Genomic DNA, 19,075 nt, shown 5'->3' with positions numbered 1-19,075 from the left:
TGCTCAGAGCCTGACTCTGGAGTCACCTCCCCACAGGTGACAGCACAGCAGCTGCACAGGGACCCCTGAGAATGGGCTGGAGCAGAACTGACACTCTCTTCATCTGGTAACAAACTGGATCTGACACACTGGAAGTGAAATAACATAGCAAATAAATAAATAAACACTCTTACAATGGATCAGCCAAGTTCTGTATTCTGAATCATGTCTTAAATAGTCTACATACAGTTGAGGCAGTGTTCAAAACTTGAGATAAAGATGGGCTTATTCAATACATAAATGAGATTAATGTCTCTTATTCAGTCTATTTAATAATTGCATGTCCTTTCTTCTGCTTTTGTTTCTCTATTATGAGACTGTTGGTAATCAAGAATTTTATATATAATAAAAAACTAAAATGTTGTTAATGCTCTTCCATTTTGTAAAAGAATCTAAATATTCTTGTATTACTCATTTCTTGGCACATAACAAATACTTAATATCTTTTCCACTGTGGAAATTCTACTTGAAAAATTACCTACTTGCTACTGTTCTAACTTTTAGAGCAATTTGCTTGTTCTTGTTAATGTCTCTTGGCCCTATAATTAAAAGAAACTAAACTCTCTAAGAAGAGGCTAATAGAAATCTGTGCTTTGCTAATATTTAAGAAAACAAACAGAGAAAGAGTATTATCTTTTACAAAATGTTTGACACTGAAACCTACTCACAGCCTATTCCCAATGTGCTGTTAGCTGCAGTGGACAGTTTTACAGATGAGTTTTGCAGTCATTCCTCTGATGCTATATCAGATCCAAAGATTTTTGTGACATACTGTTTCATACCAAATGATTTAAATATTTAAAATAAATTATTTGAAGCAAGTATTTGAATTCAGAAATTTAAGTACACATCTCAAACCTTATGCTTGACTCTCATTTTCTAATGCTTATTCCTCAGTGAAAAAAATGCGTAAAACCAAATTACAGTTATATGTCATTTGCTGTTGTGCACTTTTTTTAAAAAACATTTTCTATTAGATCCAGAGTCTTTACCTAGGAGTGTCACTTGGAAATAAAAAGAATGCTGAACATACCCCTTGGCATGTTTAGAATAAAAACATGCAAAAAAACTCTAATGAGTTTTTGACTAATGACTAATATTACTAGTTCAATTAGTTTCATACCTTATAAGTAACTGTAATTATAAAGGCTGGATAAGCCTCAAGCCAGTCTGTGTTACACCTTCCATTGAAGTCAGAAGGTGCTAGGGATCATCTTGTGATTAGCAGTCCAAACAGGAGCACTGAAATATTGATATGAAAATTTCAAATTAATGTAATGGCTGTTTTCTATTCTCTGTCTATACATTAATTTGAAATGCTGTTGCATCTTGCAGTGTTTTATGTTGAAGGACATATTCCAGTGTGTTTTGACCTGTGAATACAAAATTGTTTAACACTGCTCATTCCATCCTTCCAGAAAGGAGTTTTCTTGTTCCTGTAGTATTTCTCTGGGCAGCAAAAGTTCTGAGCCTCAGTCATTTCAGCAAGCCTGCTTTGTGACCTGGAGGACGTGACCTGTAAGATTTTGCTGTGTGAAAAGTGAGACACATTCCTACAGCAGAATGAAGAAGAGCATCTCCCTGGAGATTAAACTTTTATATTAAAGTGGTATGGTGAATCCACCCAGTTAGTTTCTTTCCTATCTCACCAAATATTTTGAAGGGTATTTAAAGATATGAGCAGACCCTGTCAGAGGGACCCTGCAACACCATGTATAATTTCTGTTAAACGAGTCAGTGAAGTCAAGAGTACATTTACCACACAGCAGTGGCAGTACTGCGTGTGCCCCACACTCAGCTACTCAAATAAATGTTCCCAGCACTGCACATGTCAAACTGATGATGTATTGCTCTGCAAGACCCAGACAACAACAAACCATGTTTACGTGTGTATCTTCTGCCTTCTCCTTCCAGAACTGAAAGACTGCAGGCTCCAGGGGAACCTGCCACCCAGCAGGAATAAACTGTGCCTGGGCCATCCATCCCTTCCTGGGAGGGGACTGCATTCCCATGGACTGTGCCTTCCCCAGAGGCCTCAGCAAGAGGTACGGCCACACAAAGACCTTCTGAGCTGAGTAAGCATAGAACACCTGACAACCCACAATGACTTCTGCAGGTATAATCATAATTTTATTTTGAGACTGTATTAAAACATGATTTTAATATTTTGGTGCATTCAAAGAAATGTACTGGACAGATCTATGCATTTGATAAATGACCTGATGTGTGTTTCCAAAAGCAGTCAATATTCTAAGTGAGGCTCACTTACAGCAGTCATTTGAGTTAGCTTGCAAAACAGCTGTCATATTTTCAGATACATAAATGCTAAATTCTTACGTAAAAAACAAGTTCGTTGTACCCAAAAAATGAAGCTCTCACTCTTAAACCCAAACAGACCCCTCTTGATAATCCCATGCAGTTACCAGCATGTCCCTTGGATTTATGACTTATGACATTTATTTACCAACAGGTGGTTGCATATCTTGCCATTTATATTTTAAGCAACAGTAAACACAACTAAAAATAATATAAGACAAGCAAAATAAAACTCAGTGGTGTTTTTAAAGTGTTTTTAGAGAAAAGCTGTATTTATAAGCTAGGTCTTCAAGTAGTTCTCACCAGGCCCAGCAATACAGAAGAATACTGCAAGAGCAATAAGGATTTTTAGGGGCATTATGATAGTGTAATGGAAACACATCTGCCCCCAAAAGTCCCTCATTTTCCCTGCGGTTAAAAGCCATGCAGGAAGTGGTGAATGCTGTGGAACATCAAGAATGAAACTATAAAGAAAAGATTTTTAAGTTAGAACAACTTTCCAACAATACCTCAGGATTTCATAATTTTCTGTTAGTCCACTGGAGAGTAAAACTGTAGTTTTTCAAGGATCCTCTAATTCATTAGCTCTGGATGTAGAAAATGGTTCTGTCCATGCAATAAAGTGAATGTTGAGGCAGCTATCTTAGAAATACTATTTTTGGGAAGTAAAATACATTTTGCATGAAGACAAGACAGGACAAGATTTCTTCTTTCAGCTCTCAAAAAACCCCCCCAAAACCCAAAAAAACCCCACCAAAACAAAACCCCAAGATAATCATCATTAACTGTTGACCTGCATTTCTCATTTTTAAGGATACTTCATTGACAGAGTGAACATTAGTTTATAGAAGAAAGTTACACATAATAGAATAATAGAACATCTTTCATTTTAAAGAATTTTAAGATATTTTCCAATGAACTGTCTGGGGAGTTTTCCATACATACAGAAGGACAAGCCAGAGTGAAAATAAAAAGTGGAATCCCAATTTAGTAGGCTGAATTATCCCCATATTTATAAATATCATTAGTAGAACAGGTAGCACATTAAGTTATGCCCATTCAATTGGCATGCCCAGTGAAAAGTTACTATTTTAGAACAATCCACACTGAATAGCACCTAACAGGCATATTCTTCACAGATTCTTGTAGTACAAAGCATAAAATATAACAATAATATTGTTGAAAAAAGCAATCCTCAATTCTTCACATTATTTAGTGCTATGTTCTGTGTAATTCATTTGTCCTTTGTTCGTGTTAAAATATGAAAAATTAACTAAATTATTTTCTCAGGTTCCAGAAACTTTAACATGATCTCACTTGCATTTTTATGGATGTAAATCCAGTGAATTCAGTGGAGATACTTCTGATTTAGAGCAGCATCCAGGCACCTACTGACAGAGGTGTGTGTGCTTTGTGTGATTTCAAACAGGCCTTTGATTACAAAAAAAAGCTTTAATACAAACAGCAGCAGCATCAAAGCAGAAAGCCAGATTTTGCTGACCATAAACCAGAAATTTTTAACAGCAGCAATGTGTAACATCTAGAAATGCCCTTTCAGTACAATTACTGTATTGACTTATTTTTCCTGATGCATATGGGCCAGTCCTGAAACATCCTGGAATTATTTTTCTCACCTTGTCCTACAACTTTGCCTTGCCAATACATGCCTTGTTGTAGATGACAAAACACAGTTTATATTTTTGGGGGGGGTGTATGTGTTCTTTTTTAATTCTTGTCCTGACCTACAAATGAAAATCTCTATTTAAAAAATTAGTGTCCAGATACTATTTTATATTGCTTCATATAGAAAGGCCATAATTGCAGTAAAAGATTTGGACTGTCTGACTGAAGCTGAGATACTTCAAACAGCAAAAATACTACTTTATAGTGTTGAATTGTAGTCTCCCCCATTAACAGCTAAATCAAATTTAACAGTATTAACTGAAAATATCAAAACAGTTTTGTTCAAAAGTTTTTCATTTATATCAACAATGTAAATATTCAGGATACTAGGAAATCAGATAGGACTCAAATTTTTATGACTTCTTTTGAGCTGAGCTAGGAGCAGGTATACTCCAAACAGGAAAAAAACCCCAAAAAAACAACAAAACTCTGGACCCTATCTGTAGAGAATTACAATTCCAATATTAAAAGAAATGTTGGTAAATAAAGAGCTTTGTATCCAACAGGGAGTCAGAGATCAGAGATCAGTTGGCTCCTTCTGGAGCCAACTGCTAAGGTGTAGCCCTGTCAGCTACCTCACAAAGCCAGTTACCTCACTAATGCATGGGGCTTTAGTTCTGCTGATATTATCTTTATTTACTCAGTAGGTGTTTTAGGAAAGGTCCTGAAAAAAATTCCCAAGCTGAATACGGCCTATCCATTCACACTTGAATACAGAATTATTGCCCTTGCCCCCAAACCTTGGAAACAGGAACTATTTGGGCATTTTGACCACAGGCAAAACCCTGTTTCTTTGTTTCTTTTTTCCATGTTTATACCTTTACCAAATTCCCTACATGTTTGCACTGTTTGACTGAGAATAGCATATGGCATTGCAGCAAGGGATTAGTGTAGTTATTACCTGATGTGCACTGTGAATTGGGCCAATGATGTTTAAATTCATTGATTCCACCAGAAGCTCAAGCCACAGGGTCTGAACCACTTTTCTACCATGTCTTCCACTGCAGCTGCAGCTTCCAGGTGGTAGCAGTGGTTTTCCCCAAATCTCTTAAAGCCATTTACAAAAATCCACTTCTTTGTTTTGTTTTTGCTTCACAGGCTTCTAATACAATTTCCAAGGCAGGTAAAATTATCTTTTGAGTAATGTCCTTGAAAAATATGCCTGAACAGACTGGTTTGTGTTTGCACAGACCTTTCCAGCAGCCTGAGCTCCAGGTTCTCCCCAGGGAAGCAGGGCTGGTGTGTAGCACTGCAACAGGGAGCAAAGAACAAGGCACAGTTTAAAATTCACACCTCAGGGGTCTGTGCTCTTGCCCAGAAAAACTCCGGATAATTTCCTAGGAAAGGACAACTGATTCTGCAGCCTTTAGTAAGGCAAAATTTTAATTGTTCCAGGTCATGAGTTTCCAAGCTTGGGGTCGTTAGCTCTCTGTCTCTTTTTCTGTGGCTGGATCAGAGGGGAGTCACAAAACTTTTCTGTTGCAACACAGGATCAGGAGGTGTCAAAGGTTGAGGCCTTGCTGCAGAAAATACAGGCCCCAGAGCAAGCTCCAAACCATGCCACAGGATTCCAGGGGAGATCCTGATCTTTTCACTGCTTTCAATAAAATTTCAAAAGTAAACAGATTAGGCCATTTGGTAATCCTCTGCTGATTCAGTGTGTTTTGTGAGCTGGTTTTTTAAAGGTTTGCTTAAAAATGCAGAAAAGTAATTCTAAAAATGTAGTTTTAAATTTATTCTAAATAGAAAGACAGCTAGTAGGACTTTCAATTTTGTAAATTATAAATGCAATAAATAATTGTGGTTGATATTTCTAAATTTTTTTTCAATAATTAATGACATTTTTATCTGAAGAAAATTTAATTTTTATTACAAACATACCATCTACTTTTTATCTTCTGTAAATTTCTTTTTTCATATCAAATGGCAAGATAGACTGATCCCAGGTATTTAATTATTAATACTGTGGGTACACAGTGCACTTCAGGAGTCTCAGCTCTGAGGCCAGCACCCCAAGCTGCACACAAACCCGCTGGGAAAACCAGTGTGAGGGAAAGAGATCAAATTTTTATAACACAGATGTTTAGGAAATCTATCAATGTTTTCTCTAATAATCATTAATTTAAGTAACACATGCAAAATGAACATCCATTCAAAGTTTAAAATATATGCATGATATCTATAGCAGCAGCAAACTGTCTGTTCTACTGCACACCAGAGACAAACAGGAGCTCTTTCTGTAAGCTTATTGATGGGAAAAAATGTGAATAAAAATATTGTATGAGGAAGGCCTACAGAAGCATAACTGTGTTCTTTAACACTGCTCATTGATCATTTAAATAGTGTATTAATTCTATAGCTAGGTTATTGGTGCAAGAAGCAATGCAAGTGAATTTTATATATCCTCAATAGAGAGCCAGATAGCAGATAGAATCTATTTTAAAAAATAATCTAAAAATAGCTGATTAACAAAGTGTGATCTTTACATCTTACTGGAAGTAGCTGCACAAAATTACATTTTAATTTAAGAGCTTTCAAGTAACAGTTGGTAAGAAGCAACTGTGGTATTTCAGCAGAGCAGAGCTGATCTTTGCTGATGTTTGGATGTGTTTCTCTGTTCCCTTAAAGCAAGATCCTCACATTGATCCACTTTCTCATCTCTGATTCTCTGCTCTTACATTCTCAGAATACTGGAGAACAGACCACAGGAATTAAACCAGTCCAAATCTGACAACTATGAAGACTGGACAAGTCTGGAATGTATTCACAAACTAAGTACTAATATACTCTAGTATAAGTCAAAAATAAAAAATTTCTACAGTTATGTTTTTAACTTAATTGGCTTATGAAAATTTAACCTTTCATAACTGCTGCTTCTGAACAGTATTATTTTCATGGAAAACAGTAGCTAAAAAGTACATCAGCACCACAGTTCTGACCTAAGCTCCTCCAAATCAGATTTCAGTCTTAAACAAGTGAGGAATTTGTTGCACTGAGGTTTGGACACATCCTATTCCACTTTTGTTGCAATTATGTTGCTATAAAATGTAAAATATGAGAATTCTATAGAAAAACTTGATAACTGACCCTGATATTCACTTGCATAAATGTACAGATCCTGCATATAGTCATCAGATAAATCACATGCCAACAACTTTGCTTTAACAGTGCGTCACTGTCTCACTTCAGCTGAATTTCCAGGCCTTTTTGAAATACTCAAATTGATTCAGTCTGTATAGGTCAACTCTTAAAATTAACCTGACTGTAGTGACAATATGATCACAATGTGAATGTCTGGATGTTTATGTGTAGCTCAAGCAGGTGATTAGCTGGCATTAAATGTCAAAACTACGACAGACACATTTACACTAGCTGAGCTCCTGCATGTATTTTGTGTGAATATGCTGCATATGTGAAACATTGTATAAATTACATTGTGTATCATGTGTTCATTCAGTGTTAAATATCTGTGCAGTGTATTTGGAACCATGAGAAAGTTCAGTACCTCTACCAGTGTTTTCAACACTTTCTAGAATCCCATGAGCAAAGTACAGCTATGTAACTTTTAAGTAAAAATAATACTTCAATACTTTAGGATATTGATACCAAAATTGTAAATAGTAACATGAACTTAAACAGCTCTACCAAGCTCAGGTTTACACTGCCTTACTCACAATAATATATTTCACACTTTTAACAGTACAAAAATCAGCAGTCTTTAAATTGAATCATAGATAAAGACTGTACACATGTGGACACACACAGACACACAGAAAGGAACGTTCAAGAGATACATCACAACTGAATACTTTGTGAGCAAAAAAAAAAAATGAGTTGGGGGTTGACAATACAAATGCTACCTGTGTCTAAAAGATTTTTTCAAGGTTTAAACTGTCTCTCTTTTCTAGGGACCAGCTTTTCTCCCAATTCACCTGTATTGCACCCTTTGAAAGGTGACTTTTTCTTCAGCATTTGCTGGCTTTTTAAGAGAAAAACATCACCAATAGTTAGAAAACTTTTATGTTTAACTTTCGGAATTATTTTCTTTTCTATCCACCTTTTTATTGCTGAAAACAACACTAAAGCTAGAACATGATTATTTATTTAAAGTGTATAATAGCCCTTTACTAAGTGCAGCAGTAGTTTACTACTAAGTTTACTGTCCAATGTAAGAGCCATAATGTGCTGTTTTCTTTTGCAGAACAAAGTGACCACCAAAAGCGGGACTTTGTGGGCCAGTTGGATAAAACATAAGCTCATCTCGCCCCCAAAACCCCGACTCTGGAACCACAGCCTTCCAAGATTCAATTTGTAAGTAAAGTATCTTTGTGAGATATGCCCAATCGACTGAGTCATTGCTTATAGAGTGGGTAATTTTCAGCCTAATCAAAAGAGAACGTTATAGCCCAGTCGCAATACATCCTCCTTCACTTTCTGGACAGCAAGAATTGCTAACAGATACTAACTGATTTTATTAGTATTTTATGAATTATTTATCAAGCAGGTAAGAAGTAACTTTTCTAAGTGTCTATAAAATGACACAGAATAACAGTTATTAGACTCAGCACTCAAAATATCTATTAAGACTTCTTCTCAAAGTGTGTAACAAGTTATTATTTATCTGTTTCACTGTATTTCAGAATTAAGTTGACACATTATAGAGAAATAGCTGTCATTATTCTAAATTTGTTATTTGTACAATAAACTAGAAATTATTTTCACTTTACTTGAAAACAGGTCTCTTCCTACTAACAATGATAGTCTCAAGTATTCAGCTCTACATCATCATCTTACTACCCTCAATATTGTTTCATAAGATCTTTTAAAGATGAGAGGAAAAGTAGAAATTCACAGACAAAAGGAACGTAGTCTAAATCTTCACTTTATAATTCCAACAGAGCTCCTATATAAAATCCATGTTTAAAAGCATTATAGTTCACACTTGGATGGCTGAAGTAGGTTAATGCCGTCAGTTACTTTAAAAGAAACTAATTATTGTCCTTGAAAAGCCACTATTACATTCATTCTACTTTTGATAATCAAAATGTGGAGCTGAAGAATGCTGTCCTAGCTGAACTGCTTTATAAACACCTTTATAAATACATCCTGAAAGGAGAACGCAGAGAAGTTGATGGAAATTCTGGCTAAGTAGAAATGTTTAAATAATTCCTCTTTCTACAGACTATACATTTTAACTGACTTATTTACGGCTGTGATGATTTAGGAGGTTTTTCTGGCTTTCACACGACCTGATCAGACGGTGCGTATCGACCCCCTCCGCACGCGCATTTGGAGTTATTTGTGCCTGGCCAAAGTCGCCGCAGCAGCCACGCGGAGGCAGCGGGACGGGAGCGGTGGCCGGACACCGTGGGGAGCGGACACCGTGGGGAGCGGACACCGTGGGGAGCGGACACCTGTGGCTGCCGAGGGTGCCGGCACGCGAGCCGCCCCTTCCCCGCGGGGCGCGGCGGGCCCGGCGCCCCGCCCGGCGCGCACCTTCCGCGGCCTGCGGCAGGTGGGCGCGGGGCCGCGCCGGGAGCTGCCCGGGGCTGCGCGCCCGCCGATGCGCGGCCCCGCGGCGCCGCCGCCGCCGCTCCCGGGGCGCCTTTCCGCGACCGCGGTGCCTCGGCCGCGCCCGCACGCCCCGGTGCCCGCCCGCCGCGGAGCCGCCCCATCCCCGCGCAGGGCGCGGCCCCGGCTGCCCGCGGAAGGGGGCGCGGGGCGGCGGCCGCACCTGCGGCCTCGGCGGGGACGTCGCGGGGCCGCGCTGCTCCCCGCGGGCGGGCGGGCGGCGCGGAGCGGGGGCGCGGAGGGAGAGCGCAACTCACCGCTTGTCAGTGGCCGCGGCGGTGCCCCGGAGAGCCGGGAACGGGAACGGATCAGCGCCCGCAGCGAGCGGGGATCCCGCGCGCAGGGAGCCGCTCGCCGGGCAGGTCCCCGTTCTTGAAAGGAGACAGCCCTCCGGTCCTCGCTCCGAGCCGGCTCCTTCCGTTGGCAAAATCCTGACTCATTACATAAAAAGATCACCCTGCCAGGCGCCCTGAAACATTTCTTCATCACGGTCACGCCACAAGCTAAACAAGAGGCCACATCAAGGGGAGGGGGAGAGGGGGGAAGCGGAGAGAAAAAAAAATCCTGAGGGTTTTTTTTCTTTCATTAAGATCCTCTTCCTTGAAAAAAGGAAAAAAAAAAAGTGCTGGGGAAAAAAAAACCAACCAAAAAAACAAAGAGCAGCAGCCGGGAAAAAAACTAGAGAAGATTCACTCATTGTTGCCACAAAGACACCTCTCCCCTTCCCACTCCTTCTCCATGCTCATTCCTCCAACAGTGCTACAAAGACGTGCAGTCTGCGCCGGGAGTTGTGAGCCCGAGCCGTGAGCTCCTCAACTCCGTGGGGGCCGTGCCAGGAGACCCGGGGCGCACAGTCCTCTGCGAGGAGGTGTGGTGAGTCCAAGACCGTCCGAAAATTATTTTTTTTCCTAGAAACTACCACCAAATATAGTAACAGGGAAGGGGTATTCCTAGAAATTCGGGAGACGTCAGAAAGGGAAGATTTGTGAAATTCAGCTTCACTTCCTGCAGAGGGCTCCTAGCACAGGGATAAAAAAAAGGCAATAAAGTGCTTTTCATGCTTCTCTGATCAGATAATGGTTAAAAAAAAAGAACGGTAAAACACTTAAGTCACATTTCTCTGATACAATCTAATAGTTTTATATGGGAAGAATGCTAATCAGTAACATCCTTTCCTCATTTTCTAATAATATTTATTAGATGTCTATCTCCTGTATTTATTTTCTCCACATCCTCATATCAGACCTATGCACGCAGCAAATAAAAGGAATATGCATATGAGTGAAAAATGGGCCAAATGATAACCCTCCCACATATCACAGAAACACGGAGTGTTTGTGTGTTATTTTAAACAGGCTTTGCCGTTTGCATCTTTCGTGCTACACTGATGTGAATAATTCATGTCCCCACTGTAGATGTGTGCAATATTGTTACTCGCATGAATCGGAATTTGTAGGTTGGCTTTTATTTAAGGGCTTTAACACCAAGTACTGCTGAGCACTGTCAGTCCCCATGGACCTAATGGTATCTTAGGCTCTTAATTAATTCAGCTCAGCAACTGACAGGATCAGGCCCTGACCGACAAACGCAGACCTGCACGCTGTCAGGAGCCACATTATTCCTCGTGTGTCTCCTAAATCTCTGCTTTGTGCTGGTGTCTAACACCCAATCCTGACTCATATCTTCTTTAAAAACACTATTTCATGTGTTTCATAGGAAGCAGAATTGAATGTTTGCAAAGCAGAGACAAATGAAGATGTTATTATAATCTTAATTATATAAAGATGTCAGTGCATTTGTAATAAAGCATTATTTATCCAGGAATAGCAAAGGTTGCTATAAAAACCACAAAGCCAGCTTTTGGGGGAAGATAATAGATTTCAATGTGTGTAACTCTTGCAGGTTAATTGGATTTCCTTAATGAAATTCCCCTCAGCCATATGAAATCCTTGAGTTTGTTCTTTGAATTTCATTATGACTTGCAGAGTCTTCTCTGCCCCCAAATCAAATGCAATAAAAACACTGGAGTTGGCTTCACTTCAGTGTTTTATGAACACTCACATTTAATCAAAACTTGGTTACAGACACCTTGTCTTTCAGCAGCTTGGAAGGGGAATTAGCTGAGTTTACCCGACACTCCTGAGTGTGCTTTTACTCCTAAGTGTGTTTTAACTGTTATTGCAGTGCTCAGTAAACAAATGCATCAAAATACAGACTCAGGTTTCACCAACATGCACCCACAGTGTTTCGTTAGCAATAATGCCTGGTTAGAAGTAGATTTACTTTTGAGTAATCTCCTGGAATTCAAAACAGCTCTAGTTAATTGCAAAAAGGCCTTTTTAATCTGGCTGGCTTACTTAACGGCACACTGCTCCACTCTGCCTGTCACTCTCATTTCCTGAGTGAAAAAGTGAATGGCAGCTTCAAGCTCAGGATCTTTTAATCATTAAAAGAAATGGATGTGCTGTCCTCTGTTGGTCATGCTGGTTGTCACAAGTAAAATTGAATTTAAAAGGCAGGCAAGAGGCTGTTATAGTGACAAAAAAAAAAAAAGAATATGAAACTAAATTAAATTTTCTTCACCTTCTGCATTCACCAATAGCACTGCACAGTGTAAGGGATTTTTTTTTTTTAAATTATGCAATGATATAAACTGGATTATGGAGAGGACTCATTTCACATGACTGTAGTATAAATTGTGCCCTGGCATTCCCTGGTCGCCGGCTGCTGGTTCACGCTCTGTGCCCGGCGTGTGGGTGCCACTACGAGCTGCAGGTGCCCTTGGGAGCCAGGGCTGCAGGGGGGTGTGGTGCTGGCAAGCACGTGGCCACAGAGGAGGTTTGGGGTTTAAATGTCACATCCCCCGGTCTGGTCTGGGGACAGGGCTGTGCGTGCCAGTCCACGCTCAGTGTGTGACCCATGTGCCCCTCAGTGCTGTGTGTCACCCATGTGCCCCTCAGTGCTCAGTGTGTGACCCATGTGCCCCACAGTGCTGTGTGTCACCCATGTGCCCCTCAGTGCTCAGTGTGTGACCCGTGTGCCCCTCAGTGCTGTGTGTCACCCATGTGCCCCTCAGTGCTCAGTGTGTGACCCGTGTGCCCCACAGTGCTGTGTGTGACCCGTGTGCCCCTCAGTGCTCAGTGTGTGACCCATGTGCCCCACAGTGCTGTGTGTCACCCATGTGCCCCTCAGTTCTGTGTGTCACCCGTGTGCCCCTCAGTTCTGTGTGTGACCCATGTGCCCCTCAGTGCTGTGTGTGACCCGTGTGCCCCTCAGTGCTGTGTGTGACCCGTGTGCCCCACAGTACTCCGTGTGTGACCCGTGTGCCCCACAGTGCTGTGTGTCACCCGTGTGCCCCTCAGTGCTCAGTGTGTGACCCGTGTGCCCCTCAGTGCTCAGTGTGTGACTCCTGTGCCCCTCAGTGCTGTGTGTGACCCGTGTGCCCCTCAGTGCTCAGTGTGTGACCCGTGTGCCCCTCAGTGCTGTGTGTGACCCGTGTGCCCCTCAGTGCTCAGTGTGTGACTCCTGTGCCCCTCAGTGCTGTGTGTGACCCGTGTGCCCCTCAGTGCTCAGTGTGTGTGACTCCTGTGCCCCTCAGTTCCATGTGTGACTCCTGTGCCCCTCAGTTCTGTGTGTGACCCGTGTGCCCCTCAGTGCTCAGTGTGTGTGACCCGTGTGCCCCTCAGTGCTCAGTGTGTGTGACTCCTGTGCCCCTCAGTTCCATGTGTGACCCGTGTGCTGCGGTGCCCTGGCAGCCGGGGCGTGGCAGCGATGGACCCGGCCTTTGCCGGGCCGTGTGATGCAATTCCCGCCCGGCCTCTGCGGGGTCCCTGGGAGCCCTGCTGGGTGGAAATGCCCTCTCTGGGCACTGCTGCTAAGCCTCGCTGGCTGCTCACTTCAACAGTAATATATAGCATCTGTGGAGGACTGGGGGGATTGTAGCAAGGATGATTAGAGGTGTAGAAAACCTGGCCTAAAAATTTTTAATTTTAAATTTCTATTTGCCTTCAACTTTCTTCTTTTTAGACAATACGATGCCTAAATTTTTAAATTTGGGCATTGTATTGTCTAACAAGAAGAAAGTTGAAGGCAAATAGCGCAACACTGAAAAAAGGTTTAACATCAAGTAAATGAATCCATTGTGGCAGTAAACCCGTGTGATATGTTAATTATTTCTACCTCTTAACTGCTGCTGGAGTTACTATTTCTGGGCTGCACAAGTTTCTCCTAGGCTTTGAGTGCACAGATAGTTTTCTAATTACAAAATTAATTTCAAGTAGATAACCACAAGACATTTCTTAAAATGTTACTTAGCAACATTGTTATCATGCTAATAGTTCAGCAATGTTACTCAACAGAATGTAAGTTCTGTCTGCAAACTGTGGAAAAACAGGTTCTGTGTTACCTGATTTCTGTATCATCTAACACAGACTCACAGGCCTCAAACCATCGTTAAGAGGGTTGGAATCAGCCACAGCTCTTGTGCATACCTGGCTTTGTCCTATATTATTTCCAAAAAACAAGCACAAATTTATGAAAGCTTTGCTCATCAGTGGCAAGGTGGCTCATCTCCACCCTCCCTGAGAGGCTTATCCTTGAGACTGTAGTAAACAGAAAGCAGTATTTAACAGATATGTGTTTTGTCCTTGAGTTTGATTTTTGCATTTAGTTTTTACAACCCTCCTATGAAAGTAGTTTCAGGGACGTGGATGTACCTCACTATCCTTTGTATCCCTCTAAGTAAAAATATCTAAGAATGTTTGCAAAATCCAGTGTAAATAGTTAAGGACATTTATTTCTGTTCATACAACAAATATACAGTTTATATTCCTGCCAACAATGGTGCAGAATATGAACGGAAGATTTGCCAGACAGAGAACAAAATTGATTGTGTGGACACAGTGATCAGTAAAATTTCAAATGGTAAGTAAATATCAAACATGAATCAACAAAGATTTCCTTCAATTAGTAATTCTTTTCCTATTTACACTGTTAGGATGCATTTAAGTGCTGCCAACCCTTAGCTGTGTGTTAAGGTTTGCTCCCTGGTCCTGTCAGTGTCACTGAATTGGACCTCCTGGCCACTTGTGGTGCTGCTGGATCAGCTGTGTCCAAAGCACTCAGTGTTTGTTTCACCAGGAGGAGGGGAGCACTGCCGGGCTTCTGTGAGCATTACCACTGCACCCTTTCCTTACCCATTTTTCAATGTCACAGGGAGTTTTTTCTGTTAGAAAATAGGAAATGTAAAGTACACACTAATCAGATTGCAAATAATCCTGCTAAGTGGTTAGTGATACAGATGAAGAAACCTCATGGTTTACCAATCAGAAGAACCAAATTAATAAATACTTAATTTCATGGTGGTAGGGTGGGGTGAACCAATGAAAGGGACCTGGGGGATTACAGGATGATCCTGATAGCTGCAGCCTCTGGAGAAGGCTCTCTTCAAACTCTCCTCAAGTGTTTGAAGGAGCTGGAGGATCTCTTCAAACAAGATCCTGCAGAGGCTCCACTTGTTCCTCCCAGGAATGACTGCGTGATAAGGTAGGCACCAGCACTTCCCTCAATAGTGCTGTGTGGAAAAGGAGTTTGACATGACTTCCACTAGACCACAGCAGTCATCTGGGCCTTTCGCATTTCAAACTCTTTTTTGTTTCTTCAGGCTCAGCTGAGGGCCTCTTGAAAGCAGGATTACAATCCAAGGGAAAACGAAGGAAAACTGTTCTGTTCCTGCAGATGTGAGAAGGGCGGTCATGCAGCCGCTGAGACATGGGCAGGAATGACCGAGGAGGAGGCACAGCTGGCACGACATCCACCAGAAGCCGTTCCTGGGCCGGAGGAGCCGCTGCCGCCGGTGCGAGAGCCGTGGCTGGGTACCGGCGCTCGGGGGCAGCGGGGACCCGCCCGGGGGCGTGGCTCTACTGCTGCCGGCCGCGCACCGCAGCTCTGCGGAGCCGCCATGCCCGGGGCTCGGCGGGTCGGGTCGGCCTCCCTGAAGGGTCCCGGGGCCGGGGCTCCGCCTTCCCCTAAAAATGAGGGGAAAGTTCCCGCCTCCGTGGACCCACCAAGGCACGGACGGGGTTCGAACCCGTGATCTTCGGTTTACGAGACCGACGCCTTACCACTTGGCCACCGCGCCTGCGTTAAGTGCTCCTCCTGACGCCTTTCTATCGCTGGCGCCACTCCCGCACGCCCGCCCACGGCCCGCCCTCGCGCGCGCCTGGGCTGCCACCTGCCGGGGGCGCGAGGCGCTGAGGGCGCGGCGGCGGCTGAGGGGGCGGAACGGGAGGGAGGGACCGACCCGGACTGCCCCCGCTCCCGGTCTCGTTCTGGCCTTCGCTCTCCCTTCGTCTCCCTCTGGCTCTCGCTCTTGGGGCTGCCAGGAGCCTCCCCTCTGGCTGTGGAGGCGTTCTGAGGGCAGCGCCCCTGCAGCGTCCGCCCCGGGGCTGTGAGGGCGGGGTACCCGCAGGCGGCACTCGAGGCCTCACATCGGCTAGCACGGCAAGGAGAGGGAGAAAAAAGCGGGATTAAAGTTTTCCTTCTCCAAGAAGAGAATGCAAAACGTTGGGATAACTAAATGGTAAATACTCAACTAAAAACACTTGCTGCCTGGTAGCTGTTCCCTCAAAAAACTCAGTGTTGTGAATTGCAGAAAAGATACTAGATATTTTCTAGACAGGATCTCCTAGATTTTTACAAGTGTGACGTGAAAACAAAGGTTTTTGTTTTCATTTAATGTGTTGTGGAGGTCTGTTTAAATTTTCCATGAAACTGTTGCTTGATATCCAAGTTTTATATTCCTTTTGGTGTGGTTTTGGTTTCCCTGTGGAAGAAGCATGTGAACATATTGCAGAGGTGCCATTGTAAAGGGTTAGATCAGAGTACTGATTTGGTAGTGCTGTAATGCAGGTGCATTGCAAGGTTGATATAGAACCAAAATAACTTCACTTGGAAGGGACCTTCAAAGGTCCTCTAGTTGAACCACCCTGCAGCGAGGAGGGGAATATTTATGTATCCTTTTGGGATGTTCTTTGAACTGTCATCATGGAAAGTCATGCTTGATGCCTTGAATGTATGAAAATATTTTAGTTCTTTAAAATTTATGATTTGTTAGTTTGTCTGTGATAACTATATGCTTGCCTGTATTTAAACAGAGTGATTTGAATGAGCTTGCCCTGCAGTGAAAAGTGTTTAATTTAAATTACCTTACTGGATAGTCAGCCCTTGTAAAGCTGCCCTGAAAGTGACCTGGTTTTCCAGTCCCTACGGGCATAACTGATGGCCTGGCAATCTGAATGCTTCCTGGAATTTATCTGCTAGTCTTGTTCATCACATGCCCTCATGTGGACTATGGAAAGCTAGGAAATGAGAACAGCACTGTTGTATTCTGCTTCTGTCTTGTCAGTGTAATCACTGCAGCATTTCGAAGTGTGATGGCACTCAGGAGTGGAAGCTGCCTCCCTCAGCTCTCACACCTGTAATGTTTATGAACGGGTGACCTCAGAGAGCCACTTATCTCCCCTGGCTGAAGGAGTTACTCAGTATGACCAAGCTGGCAGCAGAAAGGAGTTCAGTTTTAACCATTCATGTTTGACTGATGAGATACCATTTCTGACCTACTTGCTTATTACAAAATATGCTCTTTTATGTGCCACACTTGCCAGTTGTAACTTGTCATCACAATTCTTGTGCAGCTCACATCTGTGTTTATTAATGGTTTTTGATGCTTATGAGCTGAGAGGTAATTTTGTGGGGAGTGGAAGGAATATTTGAATTGTTGGTGGAATTAATGTGGGTTTTATGTCTTCAAATGCACTACATTGTAATAAATGTATTTGCTTGGCATTGGGAACAGTATTTAATGGTAAATCAACTTCTATTGATCAAGTTGTTCTTAACTGTATGGGGAGATGGAAACTTCAATTTGAATTCATATAGGTCTTCTAACTAGATTAAGAGGAAATTCTTGATAAGGTTTAAAAAAGTTGTCTACTCTCTGAGCCTAACTTCCTTAGTGTGCCTGGAGAAACTGCTTCTATCTAAACAAAGTGTTGTTTAATGGTGAGCTGATTTATCACAATAGTTTTAATAATTAAAAAAGTTAACTTGATTTAAAAAAACTGTAATTGCCCTTCCAATGTCTGGATACTTTTGTTTGGAAGTGTCTTTTATGCTGGCCCTTACCCTTGTTTGAGCTGGGTGTTAAAGCCTTTCCTCCATGCTGAATCCTGCTTGTGCATTAAGGGCTGTTCTCTGACACAAGCTTCTTTTAAATACAACGTGGCTTTTCAAAAGGGAAGTCTTAGAGGACTCTGTGGCTGATTTGTTGTCTGTTTCCACGTGAAAACAAGGCCTTTCAACACATTCCCTGACTCTCTGAGATACATACAGGGGAACAATCCTATTTATGTAGGTGTGGTGCAATTGAGTTTTATATAGACTTGCTATGGGATGCTGAGGAGCTGTTGCAGCTGCTTGAGCTTTGACTTTGGCTTAGCTGTATGAAAGAATGTTTCTGTTCACTATTTTACTTCCTGATCCACAGCACTTGTCTTGGAAGGGGTTCAAGAATGATGCAGTAGATGGCAGAATGGCCCTGCAGTCCTTTTTCTGCACAGAAGACTGGAGACTCACAGGTAATTTTTTTACATGAAGGGAAATATTTATCTTAGAGTTTCTCATTTCATTTATGGATAAACACTTGAAGGAAAAAATCCCAGGCCCTGGCTGTTGGTTCTCAGAAGCTCTCATTTGTTACTTTGATTTTGCATTAAGAATGTCTTGCTAAAGTTGCACTAAACTTTGAGGTGTGGGGAAATCCATGTGACTTCTTTGCCATCAAAGAAACATCTCCTACTTGGGACACTCCAAATACTCTAAGAAATATGTTCCTCTAGCAACATCTGGACAATAAACAACAAGGCAGTAGGCAGGAGCAAATGGTACTGAATGTGGAACAGAGAAAAGGCAAATGTGCTGCTGGCCCTCTGTAGAGCATGTTTGAATAAACTGAGTTTTTATTGAAAATCAAGGTTTAGCCTGTGGAAGAAGTGCACTCAGCATAATCTCAAGTTTTATCAAGCCTTGTTTTGTGTTTACATCAAATAGTAATATGAACACAGCTTGTGAAAGAAGGTTATGTGTTTGAATTTTGTCACTGTAAAACAACGAAGCCCCCAGACTGTCAGCTGGCAGCAAAACAAGTGCTTTATCTCTGTTACACTCCAGCTGTAATTTCTTTAATGCACAAATACATGGTCAAAAAGTGCTGCACTTGTTTTGCAATATTTGTGTTTGGTGTGTGATATCAAAGGTAAGTTTGTGGCACATACAGCCTACAAACTTTTATAATGGTTAAAGTTCACAGATAAAATGTATTATATGAAATTTACAGTGTTTATTAGTAGGTTTTAATTTTTTCAGTTTTACCCACTTAATTACTACTTACTATGGAGTTTTTAATATT

General features: G+C 42.0%; 2 protein-coding genes and 1 non-coding gene across 5 annotated transcripts in view; 1 reads left to right on the top strand and 2 right to left on the bottom strand.

Moving 5' to 3' along the window:
• Window positions 1–2,147: 2,147 nt before the first annotated feature.
• Window positions 2,148–10,361, bottom strand: LOC129127035 (uncharacterized). The gene is made up of 2 exons (XM_054643345.2): window positions 10,255–10,361; window positions 2,148–10,112 (listed from the first exon to the last, which is right to left on the bottom strand). Exons 1-2 carry the CDS (start codon window positions 10,304–10,306, stop codon window positions 9,334–9,336), a joined length of 831 nt encoding a protein of 276 aa, XP_054499320.2. The 5' UTR covers window positions 10,307–10,361; the 3' UTR covers window positions 2,148–9,333.
• Window positions 10,362–10,394: 33 nt separating this feature from the next.
• Window positions 10,395–19,075, top strand: part of LOC143695334 (uncharacterized) — a 48,774-nt gene continuing 40,093 nt past the window's right edge. The window contains exons 1-4 of one of the 3 annotated variants that reach the window (XR_013184435.1): window positions 10,395–10,482; window positions 14,431–15,153; window positions 15,346–16,189; window positions 18,155–18,245. Coding sequence is in view for 2 of the 3 variants with exons in the window: in XM_077186693.1 (XP_077042808.1) it covers window positions 15,017–15,153; window positions 15,346–15,703 (495 nt within the window). In the remaining variant the exon portion in view is untranslated. Of the gene's footprint in view, window positions 10,483–14,430; window positions 15,154–15,345; window positions 17,467–18,154; window positions 18,246–19,075 lie in introns of those variants that run through there. The other 2 variants (XM_077186694.1, XM_077186693.1) reach the window with 2 other exon arrangements.
• On the bottom strand, window positions 15,677–15,748 carry TRNAT-CGU (transfer RNA threonine (anticodon CGU)). Its single transcript has one exon. It is a non-coding gene; the product is annotated as a tRNA-Thr (tRNA).

This window comes from Agelaius phoeniceus, chromosome 16, assembly GCF_051311805.1.
Source record: "Agelaius phoeniceus isolate bAgePho1 chromosome 16, bAgePho1.hap1, whole genome shotgun sequence".
NCBI lineage: Eukaryota > Metazoa > Chordata > Aves > Passeriformes > Icteridae > Agelaius > Agelaius phoeniceus.
The sequence above is the reverse complement of the archived record's forward strand: the minus strand, read 5'-3'. Positions and strand labels throughout refer to the sequence as shown.

What these genes read in the sequence shown, in the direction of transcription:
- LOC129127035 (XM_054643345.2), bottom strand. Translation starts at nt 10,306, where the DNA reads ATGAGTGAATCTTCTCTAGTTTTTTTCCCGGCTGCTGCTCTTTGTTTT. An exon ending in TGCTGCTCTTTGTTTTTTTG is followed by an intron (nt 10,113 to 10,254) that starts GTTGGTTTTTTT and finishes CCTCTTGTTTAG; the next exon opens with CTTGTGGCGTGACCGTGATG.